The sequence below is a fragment of the Zalophus californianus genome, chromosome Y (assembly GCF_009762305.2).
Source record: "Zalophus californianus isolate mZalCal1 chromosome Y, mZalCal1.pri.v2, whole genome shotgun sequence".
In the NCBI taxonomy this organism is placed as follows: Eukaryota; Metazoa; Chordata; class Mammalia; order Carnivora; family Otariidae; genus Zalophus; species Zalophus californianus.
The window spans coordinates 215,621-234,952 of NC_045613.1; the positions used below are offsets into that span (position 1 = coordinate 215,621).

At 39.4% G+C, this 19,332-nt stretch overlaps 1 protein-coding gene across 14 annotated transcripts in view; it reads right to left on the minus strand.

Annotated features, from left to right (window-relative positions):
* LOC118356620 (lysine-specific demethylase 6A-like) overlaps nucleotides 1-19,332 on the minus strand; it is a 168,583-nt gene that overhangs the window by 123,271 nt on the left and 25,980 nt on the right. For all 14 annotated transcript variants that reach the window (XM_035725897.1, XM_035725896.1, XM_035725903.1 and 11 more), the window contains one exon: nucleotides 4,935-4,984. In XM_035725897.1, the coding sequence (XP_035581790.1) occupies nucleotides 4,935-4,984 (50 nt within the window). The remainder of the gene's footprint in view (nucleotides 1-4,934; nucleotides 4,985-19,332) is intronic.

Below are 19,332 nucleotides of genomic sequence, written 5' to 3' on the forward strand. Positions count from 1 at the left end.
AAAACACAATTAAATAAAATAAGATCTTCTTACACCCTAATAAAAAGATAACTAATAACCCCCATTTAACATCAAACTAGGTGAAAAACAACGTTTTCCTCTTCAAAACAGAAGCAAGACAAAAATGCCTGCTCTCAGCATTTGTACTTAACATTTTATTACAGATTGTAATTGGGACAGTTATGGTAGGGAGGAAAGGGACAGAGGTAAGAACAAAGGGAGGAAACTAGCAAAAGGCATCCAAATTGGAAATTTGGTAAATGTAGTGGTAAAACAATCTACATCTGCAGATGACATGATCTTATACACAGGAAATCCAAAATAAATCACAGTAAGTATTAGAATTGATAAACAAGTTCAGGAAGGTTGAAAATACAAAATCTATATACAATTCTCACACTTAAAATGAATGTTTGAAAATAAAATAAAACTACAGAAACAATTCCATTTATAATAAAATAGTCTATCTGCTGCCTATGAGACAAAATTTAGATTCAACAATATAAGCAGGTTTAAAAAATAAAATGCAAAATGTGGTATTGAAGGTATAAAATATCAATGAAATAAAACTGAGAGTCTAAAACCTACACATGCAAGGTTAAGAGACTATTAACAGAGTCAAAACAGGGAAAATTTTTCTTTTGAACAAACAGTACTGTGAGAAAGAGATACCCAAATGCAAAAGAATAAAGTTGGAACTTGACCTCACACCACATACAAAAATTAACTCAAAATGATGAGGGATGTAAAAGAGTAACAATTTTAAAACTCTTAAAAGAAAAAAAACGGGTGGCTGGGTGATAGACATTGGGTAGGGTGTGCTATGGTGAGCGCTGTGAATTGTGCAAGACTGTTGAATCACAGATCTGTACTTCTGAAACAAATAATGCAACATATGTTAAGAAAAAAGAAAAAGAAGAAGATAGCAGGAGGGGAAGAATGAAGGGGAGTAAGTCGGAGGGGGAGACGGACCATGAGAGACGATGGACTCTGAAAAACAAACTGAGGGTTCTAGAGGGGAGGAGGTGGGGGGATGGGTTAGCCTGGTGATGGGTATTAAAGAGGGCACGTACTGAATGGAGCGCTGGGTGTTATGCACAAACAATGAATTATGGAACACTACATCAAAAACTAATGATGTAATGTATGGTGATTAACATAATAAAAAAAAACAATTTTTATGGCTACAGATGCTTAACAGGTATAAGGGACCAAACAGCATGAAGCAACAAAAGGAAAAAAAAATAGGTATACGGTAGGCAAACTTTTGTGCTTTAAGGAGTTCTAACACATATGAAAAGACAACCTAATAGGAGAAAACCTCCATAAATCTATGAGATAAATAACTCTAGCAAATTAATATTAAAGACAAAGAATTATAATTAGACAAAGAATCTGAATACACATTTCTAAAAAAAAAAAACATATGCAAACGGCCAATTAACAGGAAAATGTTCAAACATCATTAGTCTTGAGGGCAATTAAAATAAAAACTTCAGTGGGAGGAGAGCCTGGGTGACTCACTTGGTTGAGCGTCGGACTCTTAGTTTCTGTTCAGGTCATGATCTTGGTGGTGTGGAATCAAGCCCCATGTTCAATGTCCAGCTCTGTGCTCAGAGCGGGGTCGGGCTTGTTCCTCTCCCTCCCTGTGTGCTCGCACGTGCTCGCTCGATCGCTCTTTCTCTCCCTCAGATAAATAAATAAAATCTTAAGAAAAAAACCTCAGTGGGAAACTACTTCACACCCATTAGGATGATAAAAATTTTGAAAAGACACGAGAACCTGGGTGGCTTAGTCCCGATAAGGACTCAGCTTGTGATTTCAGCTCAGGTCATGATGAGCTCTGTGTCAGATGCTGTGCTCAGCAGGCAGTCGGCCTGAGATCAGCTCCCTATCCCTTTCCCCCTGCCCCTCTACCTACTTGTTCGGGATCTCTAAAACAAATAAATATGTCTTTAAATTAAAAAAAAATTTTTAAAGACATAATCACAAGATTATGGAGGAAGTGGGATCTTCCATACAGAATGTGAGAATGTAACATAGTGCACACAGTATGTAAAACGGCCTTACAGATCATTTAAGAATTTTAATTACTACCTAACCCACTAGACTCTACTCCATTCCAAGAGAAATAAAAACATGCATTCAACAAAAACAAGTTCCAAAGTGAACTTTGGATTCATACAGTAGTATGAATCATTATATGCAAAAGATGGGAGACAAACAGTAAATGTCCATCAACAGTTAACAGAATAAAATGAATATCCAAATACAGGAATTTTGCTATTTGTTGTTGTTTTTTTTTTTAAAGATTTTATTTATTCATTTGAGACACAGAGATACAGAGAGAGAGACAGAGAGCATGACCAGGGAGAGAGGCAGAGGGAGAGGGAGAAGCAGGCTCCCCACTGAGCAGGGAGCCCGATGCGAGACTCCATCCCAGGACTCCAGGATCATGACCTGAGCTGAAGGCAGATGCTTAACCATCTGAGCCACCCAGGCACCCCTGGAAATTTTGCTATTTAAAAAAAAAATGAAGCTGCTTGCTTTCCAGGAAAGATGGAGGAGGAGGATCCTAATGCACCTGTCCCACGGATACACCTAGGTAACACCCATATTAGTGTAAATAACCCAGAAAACAACCCAAAGAGATCAAGAACAAACCCCACAACTAAATGTAGAGCAGAGGCCACAAAGAAGAAGGTAGGAAGGGTGAAGACACAGAAGGGAGCTAAACAGACATGGGAACAAGTGCAAGACGGGGAGAGACACAAACACTCACACCAGTGAGCTTAAGCAGGGAAGAACAATCCCCTAACATTTGCCTTTGAAAACAAGAGGGTCTAAATGCATGAGTTCAAGCCAGACTTAAAAACTGAATTTGTAAAGGTCAGCTCACTTGACGAAATTGAGTCCCCTCTGCTAATAAGACAGCAAAACAAAAAGCTCAGGAACATAAAGCATAGAAGCAGCAGTTTGAAAAACACCTGTATGTAAGGGAGGGAGAGTTATTTACTAATCTCAGACCATGTCTGTAGGGACAGAGATTCCTGGGAGACTCCTTTAGAAACAAGGGAGCTGGCAAGCACCATTTCCCTCCTTCTAACCCCCCCTCCCCCGGCATAAACATACGGCCCCCAACAAGAAGAAATTCACTACCTAACTTATAACACTACACTTTGCAGATGCGCCCCCTCCAATATTCTCTTGACAGAGTCCGTCCATCGCACAGGCCACAGGAAGTGTGCAACAAGCCCCACTAGGGGCCAACACCACTCCAGAAAGACTCTTGCCCTGGGGAGAGGGAAAAATAACCACACACCAGACTACTGCAGCCCCAACAGTGGGCTGGGGAAGTCTGACTGCAGCCCCACCCACAAACAAAAGCTTCTAAAGAGAGCACCTCGGTGGCTCAGGTCATGATCCCAGTGGGGAGGAGCCTGCTTCTCCCTCTCCCTCTCTCTGCCTGCCACTCCCCCTACTTGTGCTCACTCCTTCTCAGTCAAATAAAAAATTTAAGTACTGGCTATACAAGCTACAGTAGGGACGAACTCTGAAAACTTGTTAAGTGAAAAAGCCAGTTCAAACTAGGCAAATATGTAACAGCAAATTAATTGTTTCCTTAGGGAAAAGGTTATGGAGGAATTAGGGAAGAGAATACAGGGTTTTGTTTTCATATGATGAACATATTCTAAATTTGACTGTGGTGATGTTTACACAACTATGTTAATTAAAAACCACATGGGACACCTGGCTGATTCAATCAGTAGAATACACAACTCCTAATCTGGGGGTTGTATATTCAAGCCCCACATTGGGTGTAGAAATGACTTAACAATAAAATCTTTTTAAAGAAAAACAAAACACTGACTTTTAACATTCAAAAGGATGTATTCTAGGGTAGACTGAATTATATTTCTCTAACACTGTAACCAAAACAGAAATTAGAAACAAATTTAAATAAACATATTAGAATATTTATGGATTAAGAAGACTTCAGTTTTCATTCCTTCTGCTCCATTTTTACTTAAATTAGGGACCAACATTTATTTTGCATACCCTAAAATTTCCCATTCATGACATTGAATTAGTTAGTTAGTTATAGACAACACTGCCAAAACTAATCCTCATGGCAGTTATACCTAAAACAGATTATGGCTTATATCCTATGACAAGATAAATCTATTCTGTGGTATAGAATAATGACGGTTATTGTTGAAAAGCAATCTATTTAGCTTCCTATGCCATACTTGGAAGTATATATGCTATGAAAGATTAACCTCTTAGTTTATCTGGTTCAACTTATATAATACAATGGATAATTTATCCTTACACATAATTCTTTATTTAAATAGACCTTCTAAAATAGTTTTCATTCTCTGCAGAATTCCAATCACAGAGAAAATATAAAAATGAGGAATCCTTCCCTTAGCATGCAGCCTAGCTCACGCATCTTAAAAAAAAAAACGATCCACCATCCTTCATTTATTTCCAGCTCTGGACTTAAAAAGGAACAGGATTTTTTTTAATTTTGTTTGTTATCAAAGCACCACACCTAGTATCTCTTACTAAGAAGATACCACAGGGGGAGCCTGCGTGGCTCAGTCGTTAAGCATCTGCCTTCAGCTTGGGTCATGATCCCAGGGTCCTGGGATCGAGCCCCGCATCGGGCTCCTTGCTCTGCAGGAAGCCTGCTTCTCCCTCTCCCACTCCCCCTGCTTGTATTCCTCTCTCGCTGTGTCTCTCTCTGTCAAATAAATAAATAAAATCTTAAAAAAAAAAAAAGATGCCACAAAAATAGCAATGAGGAAACACGATACTTCAACACAAAATAGCTACAGAAAATAATCTTTCTCTCTCCATGTACTCAGAATTATGATTTTGTATAATTTCTCCCAAAATAAGAAAAAACTGCCATTCCAATGTGTACTAACCTTCCAGTAGTCAGTCTGTAAACTGTAGTATCTCTGATATGCAGATAATGCTGAAAAAGGGAAAATAATTATTAGTGAATTAATGTCCCATTTGAAAATCCACACAATAAAGATTTTTAATAAGCTGCCCCTCTAGCCTGCATCTCAGCACACTGTGATATAAATAGCAAACAATTTAATGTTTATGGGTACCAATAAAATTATCCATGAACACAAGAGAAATAAATAATTTACAGATCACCTACATAAAACCATTATCAAATTTTATCCTTGCACTTAAATGAATGTCGAGTCTTGGCAATTACTTCAACAATTTTGGTTTCCCTCATGGACCAAATCTCATGGTAATTTTCTAAGTCTATTACATATTATAATAAATTTTCTAATTTTTTCCTCAAAAATGCAACTCACTTCCAGAAAAATTAAGCTACATACATACATGTTTCTGTTCAAACTGATGAAATTTATAAGTCTGGAGTTCATGAACAAATGGCTAAGAATTCTTGGGATGTTTTTGGTGCAAAAAAGTGATTTTATAATAGCATAGGGACACAACCCATGGGCACAAAGAGCTGTACTGGGACTGTGAGGAGTGACTGATTATATACTTTTTAATTAGTGGGAGTTAGGGATAGCGTAAGTATATAAGGAATTTGGAAGGAAAACTTTCAGGATCTCAAGGGACTAGCTGCTCTTAAGGTTACTTTTTTCTTTAATAAAATAAAGCACTAAGGCAGCCACAAGTTCCTTGAAGAAGGTCACACTCTGCAGTTTCAGATATCAGTGGGCTGCAAGTTGTAAGGAGATTTAATTTAAGCTTTATGTCTCTTGTCTTTGTTTCCCTCATCAATACAATCAACATTACCTTGAACTACTACTAGCTTCACTTTAATTTCAAAATGGTTATTCCCACGCTCCTTAAATCATCTAAAGGTAGAAAGGGTTTGGGATCACTTGAAGTAGTTCCTGCCAAGCCTAAAAAAAGGCAGGGAAGGTAAAAGGTAAAAGAGATGTCATGTAAACCTATTAGAATTTGTGACAACATTGAAGAAAATTAAAAAGGGGTACCCGGGTGGCTCAGCTGGTTAAACGACTGCCTTTGGCTGGGCTCATGATCCCAGGGTCCTGGGATGGAGCCCCGCCTCCAGCTTTCTGCTCAACAGGGAGTCTGCTTCTCCCTCTGCCTCTGCCTCTCTCACCAGCTTGTATGCTCTCTCAAATAAATAAATAACATCTTCAAAAAAATAAAAATAAAAAAATAAAACAGGAAATTCTGACATTTTCAGTCATATCAGAAAGTCTTTGAATTTATTTCTTAAATTAACTCAGGGAGAACATTTACAGTAAAATAGTTAGGAATAAACATTGCCCCGCAAAGTCAAAGTACAATGAAAATATCAGCAGTATACCAGAAGAGCAGCCTGTACACAGTATAACATGCTAAGGATTTTCATATCTCTAACACTCATTTTTATGAATTTCAGACTTTTTCACACTTGGACTGTAAACATTATCTGAATTCCTTCCATGGGGGGCCTGGGTGGCTCAGTCAGTTGGGCAATGGACTCTTGATTTTGGCTCTTGATTTCAGCTTGGGTCCATGGTCTGAAGGTCATGACATGGAGCTGAAGGCAGAGCCCGCTTCGAGTTCTCCACCCCCACACACACCCTGAACGTCCCTCAAGTGCATGTGCGCTGAGCTCTCTCAAAAACAAATCAAACTGGGCATCTAGGTGGCTCAGTCGTTAAGCGACTGCCTTCGGCTCAGGTCATGATCTCAGGGTCCTGGGATTGAGCCCGTGTTGGTCTGCCTGCTTGGCAGGAAGCCTGCTTCTCCCTCTACCACTGCCCTTGCTTGTGTTCCCTCTCTCGCTGTGTCTCTCTCTGTCAAATAAATAAAATCATTAAAAACAAAACAAAACAAGGGGCGCCTGGGTGGCTCAGTTGTTAAGCCGCTGCCTTAGGCTCAGGTCATGATCCCAGGGTCCTGGGATCAAGCCCCACATCACGCTCCCTGCTCAGTGGGAAGCCTGCTTCTCCCTCTCCCACTCCCCTTGCTTGTGTTCCCTCTCTCACTGTGTCTCTCTCTGTCAAATAAATAAATAAAATCTTTAAAAAAAAACAAAACCCAAAAAACAAAAACAAAACAAATCAAATCCAATCTTCCACAGACTTCATTATACAAAGTGAGAAGAGACAAAACTTGAGGAAAACTTACTTTTTCTTTCTCCCCCCCCTTTTCTTTTAAATTATTTGAGAGAGATAGTGAGAAATAGAGACCACAAGGAGGGGATGGGGTGAGGGGCAGAGGAGAAGCAGAATACCCGCTAAGCAGGGAGCTCCACGTGAGACTGGATTCCAGGACCCTGAGATCATGACCTGAGACGAAAGCAGACATTTAACCAACGGAGTCAACCACTCATCCAAACTTGCTTTTTTAAATATTATCATAAAATTTTAAAAAATCAATTTTTAAATACAAAAAAAAATTTTTTTAAAGATTTTATTTATTTATTTATTTGAGAGAGAGAGAATGAGAGAGAGAGAGCACATGAGAGGGGGTAGGGTCAGAGGGAGAAGCAGACTCCCTGCCAAGCAGGGAGCCTGATGCGGGACTCGATCCAGGGACTCCAGGATCATGACCTGAGCCGAAGGCAGTCGCTTAACCAACTGAGCCACCCAGGCGCCCTTTAAATACAAAAATTTAATGCTCTGGAAATACTGGTTTATATAAGAGTCCTTGTCTCATTAATATATTACATTTCATGGGGCACCTGGGTGGCTCAGTCATTAAGCGTCTGCCTTCGGCTCAGGTCATGATCCCAGGCTCCTGGGATCGAGTCCCATGTCGGGCTCCCTGCTCTGCAGGAAGCCTGCTTCTCCCTCTCCCACTCCCCCTGCTTGTGTTCCTGCTCTATCTCTCTCCCTGTCAAATAAATAAATAAAATCTTTAAAATATATATTTATATATTATATTTCATGTCTAAGAAACAACCAGGTGACTAAAGGATTTTTTTTTAAGGATTTATTTTTGAAACAACTCTGAAGGACCAAAGTCATAATACAATGAGTCACATATTACCAGATAAGACACCGTCCAGAGTGAACTGCCCCAGTAGGAAAGGTCAGGGTAGGAAAACCTTAAGGGAAATACCCAACTGCAGCCCTCTCCAGTCCTCCTACTGTTAAGTGGGGAGAAAGAAAACAGAAAAATTCACTTCACTTTCCAAAGGCACAGGCTCAGTAAAAAGAGGGGAAGCTATTCATAGTCTTGATAACACACTTTGCCTTGCCCCACACTATACCACCACATTACCATTTACAGCAGTTTTTAATTGATACACCAGTCCAGGTATTAGGAAAAAATTATAAGACATACCAATGGAAAAACACACAATCTGAAAAGACAGAACAAGCATCAAAAGGAGTATGGCAGGTATATGGGATTTATCAAACTGTGAACTTACCACTACAATATGATAAAGACAACTAGTACATAAACAGAACAGCATGCAAGAACAGATGGGCAATGGAAGCAGAGAAAACAGAAATGGTAACAAAGGATCAAGAAGAAATGCTAACTTCAAAAACACTGTAACAAGAATAAAGAATACCTCTGATGGGATTATTAGTAGACTGGATACAGCTGGGGAAAGAGATAAAGAATTTATCAACAGAATCCTCAAAAACCAAAAACTGGGGAATAATCGCTGGGAGGGAGGAGGAGATAGTAATGGGATGATAGAATATCCAAGGACTGAGGGGCTACAAAAAGATTTAACAGTGTGTAATTGGACTATCAAAAGGTAAAACAGGGAGAAAGAGAAGAGAAATTATTTGGAGTAATTATGACAGAGAATTTCTCCCAAAATTAATGTCAGACAATAAATCACAAATCCAGGAAGATCAGAGAACACGAGGGAGGAAAAATGTCCAAAGGGAAAAATAAATTTAGGCATATCATTTTTAAACAAGAGAAACTAAAAGAATTTTTAAAAACAATCTGGAAAGAAACTAGAGGGAGAAAAAATACCTTTCCCACAGAAAAACAATGAGAAGAATCATTCAAACTCTCAGAAGTTGGGAATAGAATATTTAAATTGTGGAGGTTGGGGAGGAAGCCAACCTAAAACAAAATTATCACTCAAAAGCAAAGGAGGGGCACGTGGGTGGCTCAGTATCTCAGGGTTATGGGATTTATCTGGGTGGGCTTGGGGCCTGCTTAAGATTCTTTTTTCTTTACCCCCTCTAAATTCCCCCTTGCTTGCACACACATCCATGCTCTCTCTAAAAAAAAAAATAAAAAAAGTGAAAAAGAAATACTTTCTCAAAGAAGCAAACATGAGGGAAATTGTTGAGAGAAGAGCTGCCTTACAAAAAAAAAAATGTTAAAAAATTCTCTACAAAGAAGAAAATAATAAAAGTCAGAAACACCAAACTACAAGAAGAAACCACAAATGAAAATAAATACACATAAAATTAAAACTTTCACTTTTCTTACTGGCTGATCTAAAAGATAACCGTTCAAAATAATATCAACCTGTATTTTTTATTACGTTTTCTATCTTACATACACTCATGTAAACATACAGATCTTCAACTTAGTTATGTTTAATAAGCCCACTATAAGTTTAAATTATCACAAATTGAAAATCCATTTAATATACCCAACCTGCCATACATAATAGCTTAGCCTATCCTACCTTAAATGTGCTCAGAACACTCACATTAGCCTTTATAAAGTTGAGCAAATCTAGCACAGTGCGTATTTTATAATGAAGTGCTGAGGGGCGATGGGTGGCTCAGTCAGATAAGTGTTCATCCCTAGATCCCAGCTCAGGTCTTGATCTCAGAGTCATGAGCCACTTAAAAAAAAAAAAAAGATATATAACAAAGTGCTGAATACCTCAAATAATTTACTGAATACCATGATGAAAAACAGATGGTTGTAAAGGTTATATGGGAACAGAAAAGTTGTTAGTATACTGGCTGTTTACCCGCATGGTCTCATGGCTGATTAGAATATTTGGCTTGCTGTGATCACAAGAGACTCACTTTTTAAAAAGCTCCATCCAAACAAGCCACAATAATCCAGGTTTTCCAGCCCTGCTTACATGATACTTGCCACCAGAAACTAGTGCCAGTAACAAAACAGTACCATTAATGTAACAGAACCAACTGCATCTAATTAAGGGGAGAAAAGAGGTCACACTTTTGATTCTGATCCCAAGCTGCTTCTCCCAAAAAACCCTAGGTCAGCTTGCTTACCAGTCCCTAAATCACCATAACCCAAAAACCCCAACCATGAGATCAAGAAGGTACCTTTAGAACGTGAACTCCTTAAAAAAAAAAAAAAAAAAAGTGAACTCCTCTTCTCCATTCCCTGACCGCTGAATAAATTACGGGCTTGCCATCAAATGCTGTTTGAATATTTGGCAAATGGTACTGAGTAGGGAAAGAAGTTACTATCTGTTAAGAACTGCAGCTAATGAGTAGGACATGAAAGGATCTTACTCAGGAGGAGAACAAAGGCAAAAGAAATGTAGATAAAAAATTTCCTTACAACTTGCAGCCCACTGACAAATACTTCAGAGAAAGTATGACCCCCCCCCCAAGGAGCTCACAACAGCCTTAATGCTTTACTAGAGGCAAAAAGGTAACCTTAGCTTGATAATAGCCACATTCCCAGGATCCTGTAAGTCTTCTTTAACACATGACAATCCTTTTAGAAACAACCTTTATCTCTAACCCTCCTAAATTAAAAGTATGTAATCAATCACTCACAATCCCTGTGCAGCTCTTTCTGCCCAAGGCTCCTGTACCCATGATTTAATAAAAACATCTTTTGGGGGGCGCTTGGGTGGCTCAGTCATTAAGCGTCTGCCTTCGGCTCAGGTCATGGTCCCAGGGTCCTGGGATCGAGCCCCGCATCGGGCTCCCTGCTCCGCAGGAAGCCTGCTTCTCCCTCTCCCGCTCCCCCTGCTTGTGTTCCCTCTCTCTCTCTTACTGTCAAATAAATAAATAAAAACCTTTAAAAAAAAACTTTTTTGGACCAAAAACATCTCAAAAAATTTTTGACCATGGCTCAGAGGCCCACATCAATCATTAGCATATATCACTAGCCTGGGAAAAAAATCCAAGTTCAGAATTCAAATACAACTTCTCCTGAATGAATATTATTTTTCACACCATTACAAAGACAAAAAATCTAAAATCAAACCAGAGTAAATTGGGGCCTGCCTAGGTCATCAATGACACAAGGGACAGGAGGAGGAACTGGGATTACTTCACCATCATATGCTCACAATGAAGCATTATATGAAAGTTGACATGAAAATTACTTGTAAATCTACAGGGATTACTCTAGGGTAGACATTTCAAAACATTTTTTTTAAAAGTGGTAAGAAAGGGACGTCCAGGTGGCTCAGTCGGTTAAGCATCTACCTTCAGCTCAGGTCATGATCTCGGGGTCCTGGGATAGAGTCCCACACTGGGCTCCCTGCTCAGCGGGGAGCCTGCTTCTCCCTCTGCCTCTGCCTGCCACTCCCCCTGCTTGTGCTCTCTCTCTCTCTCACAAATAAAATCCTTAAAAAAAGTGGTAAGAAAGCAGAAAAAAATGCAATCACTTAAACTCACAAAAGGCAGAAAGAACGAAAGACAAAAATAGGAACAATGAATAAAGGCAATAAAGACAAAACAAGAGCAAACATTGCAGCTATTTAATCTAACTATATCAATAACTATTATGGATGTGAGAATCCAAGATGGCGGAAAAGTAGCAGATCTAAATTTCGTCTGGTCCCAGGAATTCAGCTAGATAGTCATCAAACCATTCCCAACACCTACGAACTCAACTGAAGAACAAAGAAAAAAAATAGCAGCAACTCTATGAACAAAAAAGCGACCATTTTCTGCAAGGTAGGACGTGTGGATTAAGTGAATCTGCGGCAATATATGGGAAGACCATGGGGGGAGGGGGCCTCCATCAGCCGGCTACAGGGAAGTGACAGAGAAGGGAGCACAAAATCAGAACTTTTAAACTCGGCTCCAGGGAGGGATATTGCTGAGGTGGCTAAGTAGGAGATAGAACTGTCGCTGGGACAGTGTGGTCTCAGGACTCACGGGGTCACAGAAAGACCGGGGGTGCCTGAGTGTGGCAGAACTCCCAGATATCAGAAAGGGGAAGACGGCTGCAAAGAGTGAGCTGAGGAGTGGGCTCTCAGCTCGGGGTTGCCATAAACCGTGATCCAAGACACAGGACACTGTTCTTCCAGCAAGGACCCAACAAGCGGCAGATCCGGGGAGAGTCCCCATCCTCCCCCAGGAGGAGCAGCGCAGTAGCACACTGCAGGAATCTGCTGGGTTTGGAGACAGCACACGGGGTCGTGTGCCAGAGAGAGAAAAGCTCGGTCACAGGCCGGGTGAGCACACAGTGTGGCCACAGACCAGGGAGACAGGAGTGACTGTTTTTCTCTGAAGGCTCACTGAGGAGTGGGGCTATGAGCTCTAGGCTTCTCTGGGACCAGAGATTGGGAGGCCGCATTTTCATTCTCATCCTCTTAAAGCTGAGCGGAAAGCCTTCAGAGAACAAAAGATACCTAGAGCAAACCCAAGCAGATTACTGAGCCTGGCCCCTGGCAAAGGCCAGGCAATTCGGCCTCTGACAAAGACATTTGAGAATCAATGCCACAAGCCCCTCCTCCAGAAGACACCAAGAACATCCAGCCAAGACCAAGTTTACTGATCAACTGAGAACTGCAAAATATACAGGATATATAGATTTGTCCTAGATTATAGATTATGTATTATGTCCTTATATGTATTTTAGGGTAATATTTTCATATATAAAGTATAAAGGGATATACAGCACATACAATTCAAGGCTTTTTTCCCATGATTCTTTAGTCTTTCAACTTTAATTTTATTTTTTATTTTCCCTTTTTGAATTATTCTTTCTTCCTTTTTCAACCAACTAATCAATTCGTTTTTTGAATTTTTTAAAATTTTCATTTCTACAGTCATATTCCATCCCTTCATTGTATTTAACCTTGTGTGTGTGTGTGTGTGTGTGTGTGTGTATGAGTTTTTCTTTCTTTAAAAATCTGGGAGGCAGTTTCTTTTTTTTTTTTGAAGACAGTCTTTTTATTTTTTATTTATTTTTTATTTTATTTATTTATTTGAGAGAGAGAGAATGAGATACAGAGAGCATGAGAAGGGGGGAGGGTCCGAGGGAGAAGCAGACTCCCCGCTGAGCAGAGAGCCCGATGTGGGACTCGATCCCGGGACTCCAGGATCATGACCTGAGTCGAAAGCAGTCACTTAACCAACTGAGCCACCCAGGCGCCCAGGCAGTTTCTTTTAACAGACCAAAATACACCCAAAATCTAGTGTATGGCTCTATTCTACTCACCACCCTGATCATCCTCTTTTTTCTTTTCCCCCCAGTTTTGGGTCTCTTCTGATTTGTTTAGTGTATATTTCTCTGGGGTCACTGTTACTCTTTTAGCATTTTGTTCTCTCATTCATCTATTCTCTTGATAAAATGACAAGACAAAAAAACTCACCTCAAATAAAAGAACAAGAGGCAGTACCAGCTGCCAGGGACCTAATCAATACAGACATTAGCAAGATGTTGGAACTAGGGTTCAGAATGACGATTATAAAGATACTAGCTGGGCTTGAAAAGAGCATAGAAGATACTAGACGATCCCTTTCTGGAGAAATAAAAGAACTCAACTCTAACCAAGTTGAAATCAAAAAGGCTATTAATGAAGTGCAATAAAAAATAGAGGCTCTAACTGACAGGATAAATGAGGCAGAAGAGAGAATTAGTGATATAGAAGACCAAATGATAAAGAATAAAGAGCTGAGAAAAAGAGAGATAAACAACAACTGGATCACAAGGGGAGAATCCAAGAGGTAAGGGATTCTATAAGAAGAAAAAGTATTAGAATAATTGGAATCACAGAAGAAGAGGAAATGGAGACAAGGGCAGAAGGTATATTGGAGCAAATTATAGTGCAGAACTTCCCTAATTTGGGGAAGGAAACAGGCATCAAAACCCCAGGGCCACAGAGAAACCCGCTGAAAATCAATAAAAATAGGTCAACACCTCGACATCTAATAGTAAAACAAATCTCAGAGACAAAGAGAAAATCCTGAAAGCAGCTCGGGACACGAAGTCTGTAAATGACAAGGGTAGAAACATTAGATTGGCAGCAGACCTATCCACAGAGACCTGGCAGGCCACAAAGGACTGGCATGATATATTCAGGATGCTAAATTAGAAAAACATGCAGCCAAGAATACTTTATCCAGCAAGGATGTCATTCAAAATAGGAGTGATAAAAAGCTTCCAGGATAAAGAGACACTGAGAGAATTTGTGATCACTTGATTAGCCCTACAAGAAATACTGAAAGGGAGAGAGGCCAAAAGTAACATAGACCAGAAAGGAACAGAGACAATATACACTAACAGTCACCTTACAGGCAATACAATGGCACTAAATTTGTATCTTTCAATAATTACCCTGAATATAAATAAATGGGCTAAATGCCCCAATCAAAAGACACAGGGTGTTAGATTGAGTAAAAAAGCAAGATCCATCAATATGCTGCCTGCAAGAGACTCATTTTAGATCCAAAGACATCTGCAGATTTAAAGTGAGGGGGTGGAAAACCATTTATCATGAGAATGCACATAACAAGAAAACTGGGGTGGCAATATAAGGATTGATATAAGGATATCAGACCAATTAGATTTTAAACCAAAGACTGTAATCAGAGATGAGAAAGGACACTATATCATACTTAAAGGGTCTATCCAACAAGAAGATGTAACAACTGTAAATATATATGACCCTAACATGAGAGCCGCCAATTATATAAGCCAATTAATAACAAAATCAAACAAACACATCGACAATAATATAGTAATAATAGGGGACTTTTAACATCTCCCTCACTGAAACGGACAGATCATCTTAAGCTAAAGAGCAGCAAGGAATAAGGGCTTTAAATGACACGCTGCACCAGATGGACTTCACAGATATATTCAGAGCATTCCATCCCTAAGCAACAGAATACACATTCTTCTCTAGTGCCCATGGAACGTTCTCCAGAATAGATCACATCCTGGGTCACAAATCGGGTCTCAACTGGCACCAAAAGACTGTGATCATTCCCTGCATATTTTCAGACCACAATGCTTTGAAACTAGAACTCAATCACAAGAGGAAAGTTGGAAAGAACTCAAATACATGGAGGCTAAAGAGCACCCTACTAAAGAATGAATGGGTCAACCAGGAAATTAAAGAAGAATTTAAAAAATTCATGGAAACAAATGAAAATAAAAACACAACTGTTCAAAATATTTGGGATGCAGCAAAGGAGGTCCTAAGAGGAAAGTATATAGCACTATAAGCCTTTCTCAAGAAACAAGAAAGGTCTCAAATACACAACCTAATCCTAAAACTAGGAGGTGGAGAAAGGACAGCAAATAAAGCCTAACCTCAGCAGAAGAGTATAAAGATCAGAGCAGAAATCAATGAAATAGAAGCCAAAAGAACAGCAGAACAGGTCAACAAAACTAGGAGCTGGTTCTTTGAAAGAATTCGTAAGACTGATGAACCCCTGGCCAGACTTAATCCAAAAGAAAAGAGAAAGGACCCAAGTAAATAAAATCATGAATGAAAGAGGAGAGATCATAACCAACAAGAAAGAAATACAATTATAAGAACATATTATGAGCAACTATATGCCAACAAATTAGGCAATCTGGAAGAAATGGATGCATTCCTAGAGACGTATGAACTACCAAAACTGAAACAGGAAGAAATGGAAAACTGTTCTGAACAGACCCTAACAGGCAAGGAAATTGAAGCCGTAATCAAAAATCTCCCAACAAACAAGAGCCCAGGGCTGGATGGCTTCTGCCAAACATTTAAAGAAGAATTAATATCTTTTCTTCTGAAGCTGTTTCAAAAGATAGAAATGGAAGGAAAACTTCCAAACTCAATTTTATGAGGCCAGCATTACCTTGATGCCAAAACCAAAGACCACACCAACAGGAGAATTATAAACCAGTATCTCTGATGAACATGGATACAAAAATTCTCACCAAAATACTAGCCAATAGGACCCAACAGTACATTAAAAGGATTATTCACCACCCACCAAGTGGGATTTATTCCTAGGCTGCAACGTTGGTTCAATACCCGCAAATCAATCAATGTGATACAATACATTAACAAAAGAAAGAACAAGAATCATATGATCCTCTCAGATGCAGAAAAGGCATTTGACAAAGTACAGCAACGTTTCTTTTATTAAAACTCTTCACAGTGTAGGGAAAGAGGGTACACACCTCAATATCACAAAAGCCATCTATGAAAAACCCATAGGTCAACGGGGAAAAACTGAGAGCTTTTCCCCCGAAGGTAAGGAACTTGTCAGGGATGTCCACTATCACCACTGCTATTCAACATAGTACTAGAAGTCCTAGCCCCAGCAATCAGACAACAAAGCAAAATCAAAGACATCTGAATTGGCAACGAAGAAATCAAACTCTCACTTTTTGCAGAGGATATGATACTCTATGTGGAAAACCCAAAAGACTCCATCCCAAAACTGCCAGAACTCACACAGGAATTCAACAAAGTGGTAGGATATAAAAATGCACAGAAATCAGTTGCATTTCTATACACCAAAAATGAGACAGAAGAAAGAGAAATTAAGGAGTTGATCCCATTTAGAACTGCATACAAAACCATAAGATACCTAGAAATAAACCTAACCAAAGAGGGAAAGGATCTGTACTCAGAAAATTATAGAATACTCACAAATGAAACTGGAAGACACAAAGAAATGGAAAAAGGTTCCATGCTCATGGACTAGAACAAATATTGTGAAAATGTCTATGCTACCTAGAGTAATCTATACATTCAATGCAATCCCTATCAAAATACCATCAACTTTTTTCACAGAGCTGGAACTAATAATCCTAAAATTTGTATGGAACCAAAAAACACCCTGAATAGCCCAGAGGAATGTTGAAAAAGAAAAGCAAAACTGGTGGAATCACAATTCCAGACTTCCAGCTCTAATACAAAGCTGTCATCATCAAGGCAGTATGGTACTGGCACAAAAACAGACACACAGATCAGTGGAACAGAATAGAGCCCAGAAATGGACCTGCAACTCTATGGTCAACTCATCTTTGATAAAGCAGGAAAGAATGTCCAATAGGAAAAAGTCTCTTCAACAAACGATGTTGGGAAAACTGGACAGCCACATGCACAAGAATGAAACTGGACCATTTCCTCACACCACACACAAAAATAGACTCAAAATGGATGAAAGATCTAAATGTGAGACAAGAATCCATCAAAATCCTTGAGGAGAACACAGGCAGCAACCTCTTCGACCCCAGCGGCAACAACTTCTTCCTAGAAACATCGCCGAAGGCAAGGGAAGCAAGGGCAAAAATGAACTACTGGGACTTCATCAAGATAAAAGCTTTTGCAGAGGCGTGCCTGGGTGACTCAGTCATTAAGCATCTGCCTTCCGGCTCGGGTTATGATCTCAGGGTCCTAGGATCGAGCCCCGCATCAGGCTCCCTGCTCCATGGGAAGCCTGCTTCTCCCTCTTCCACTCCCCCTGCTTGTGTTCCCTCTCCTGCTGTGCCTCTCTCTGTCAAATAAATAAATAAAATAAGAAAAAAAAGCTTTTGCACAGCAAAAGAAACAGTCAACAAAACCAAAACACAACTGACAGAATGGGAGAAGATATTTGCAAACAGACATATCAGATAAAGGGCTAGTATCCAAAATCTGTAAGAACTTTATCAAACTCAACGCCCAGAAAACAAGTAATCCAATCAAGAAATGGGCAGAAGACATGAACAGACATTTCTGCAAAGACGACATCCAAATGGCCAACAGACACATGAAAAAGTGCTCAACATCACTCAGCATCAAGGAAATACAAATCAAAACCACAATGAGACACCACCTCACACCAGTCAGAATGGATAATATTAACAAGTCAGGAAATGACAGACGTTGGTGAGGATGCCAAGAAACAGGAACCGTCCTACAGTGTTGGTGGGAATGTAAGCTGGTGCAGCCACTCTGGAAAACAGTGTGAAGGTTCCTCAAAAAATTGAAAATGGAGCTACCCTAGGACCCAGCAATCACAGACCTGTAACCCTGAAACAAATAATACATTATATGTTAATAATAATAATAAAAAACCTTGTCTCAAGAATTCTTTCTTGCCAAACCCCAACCCCAACATCTTTCCTATACCATTAAGACAGATTTTGAGAGGGGCGCCTGGGTGGCTCAGTTGGTTAAGTGGCTGTCTTTGGCTCTAGTCATGACCACAGGGTCCTGGGATGGAGCCCCACATTGGGCTTCCTGCTCAGCGGGAAACCTGCTTTCTCACTCTCCCACTATGCCCTTACTTGTGTTCCCTCTCTCGCTGTCTCTCTGTCAAATAAATAAGTAAAATCTTAAAAAAAAAAAAAAAGACATTGTGAGAATGGATCAAAACCCAAGAACCAACTACATTAAGGATGTTTAAATATAGACTTTAAATAAACTACTTTAAATATAGACATCTAATATAAAAAGTAAATAGAGGAAGAAAAACATATCACGTGGTGACCAAATAAAAGAAAGCAGGAGTAGCTATATTACCTTGAGAGAGACCAGATTTCAAACTAGCAAAGTTTTATAAAATAAAGGCATTATAATGGTAAAAGGGTCAATTCTCTAAGAATACATAATGATCCTTAACAAGCATGTACCTAACAACACTGCATCAAACCACAGGAGGCAAAAACTAGTAAGACTTGCAAAGAGAAATATATGAGTCCACAATCACAGCTGGAGACATCAAAACCCTTCCACCCAATTGGACTGATCCAGCAGGAAAAAAAATCAGCAAGAATATAGTCAAATTCAGCAACACCATCAATCAATGGATATCACAGATTATCTATAGACTACTCTAGTTAATAGTAAAATACACATTCTTCTCAAGCTCACATGGAAATTTCACCAAGACAGACCACATTCTGGACCAGAAAATACAACAAGCACAAAAGAAATTACAGGACCATAAAGAAATTTAAAAAATCAACAACACAAAGATAGTTGCAAAATGGCAAAATACATGGGGATTAAACAGCACACTTCTAAGTAATACATGGTTCAAAGAAGAAACTTCTCGAGATTTCTCAAGAGAAATAAATTATTTTGAAGTAAGTGAAATCAAAAATACAACTGCTGAAAATGTGTGAATGCAGCAAAAGCAGTGTTTAGCAGTGGAGCAATCAACGCATATATTAACAATAATCTAAAATCAATCTGTTATAGAACATAAAAGTGGACGT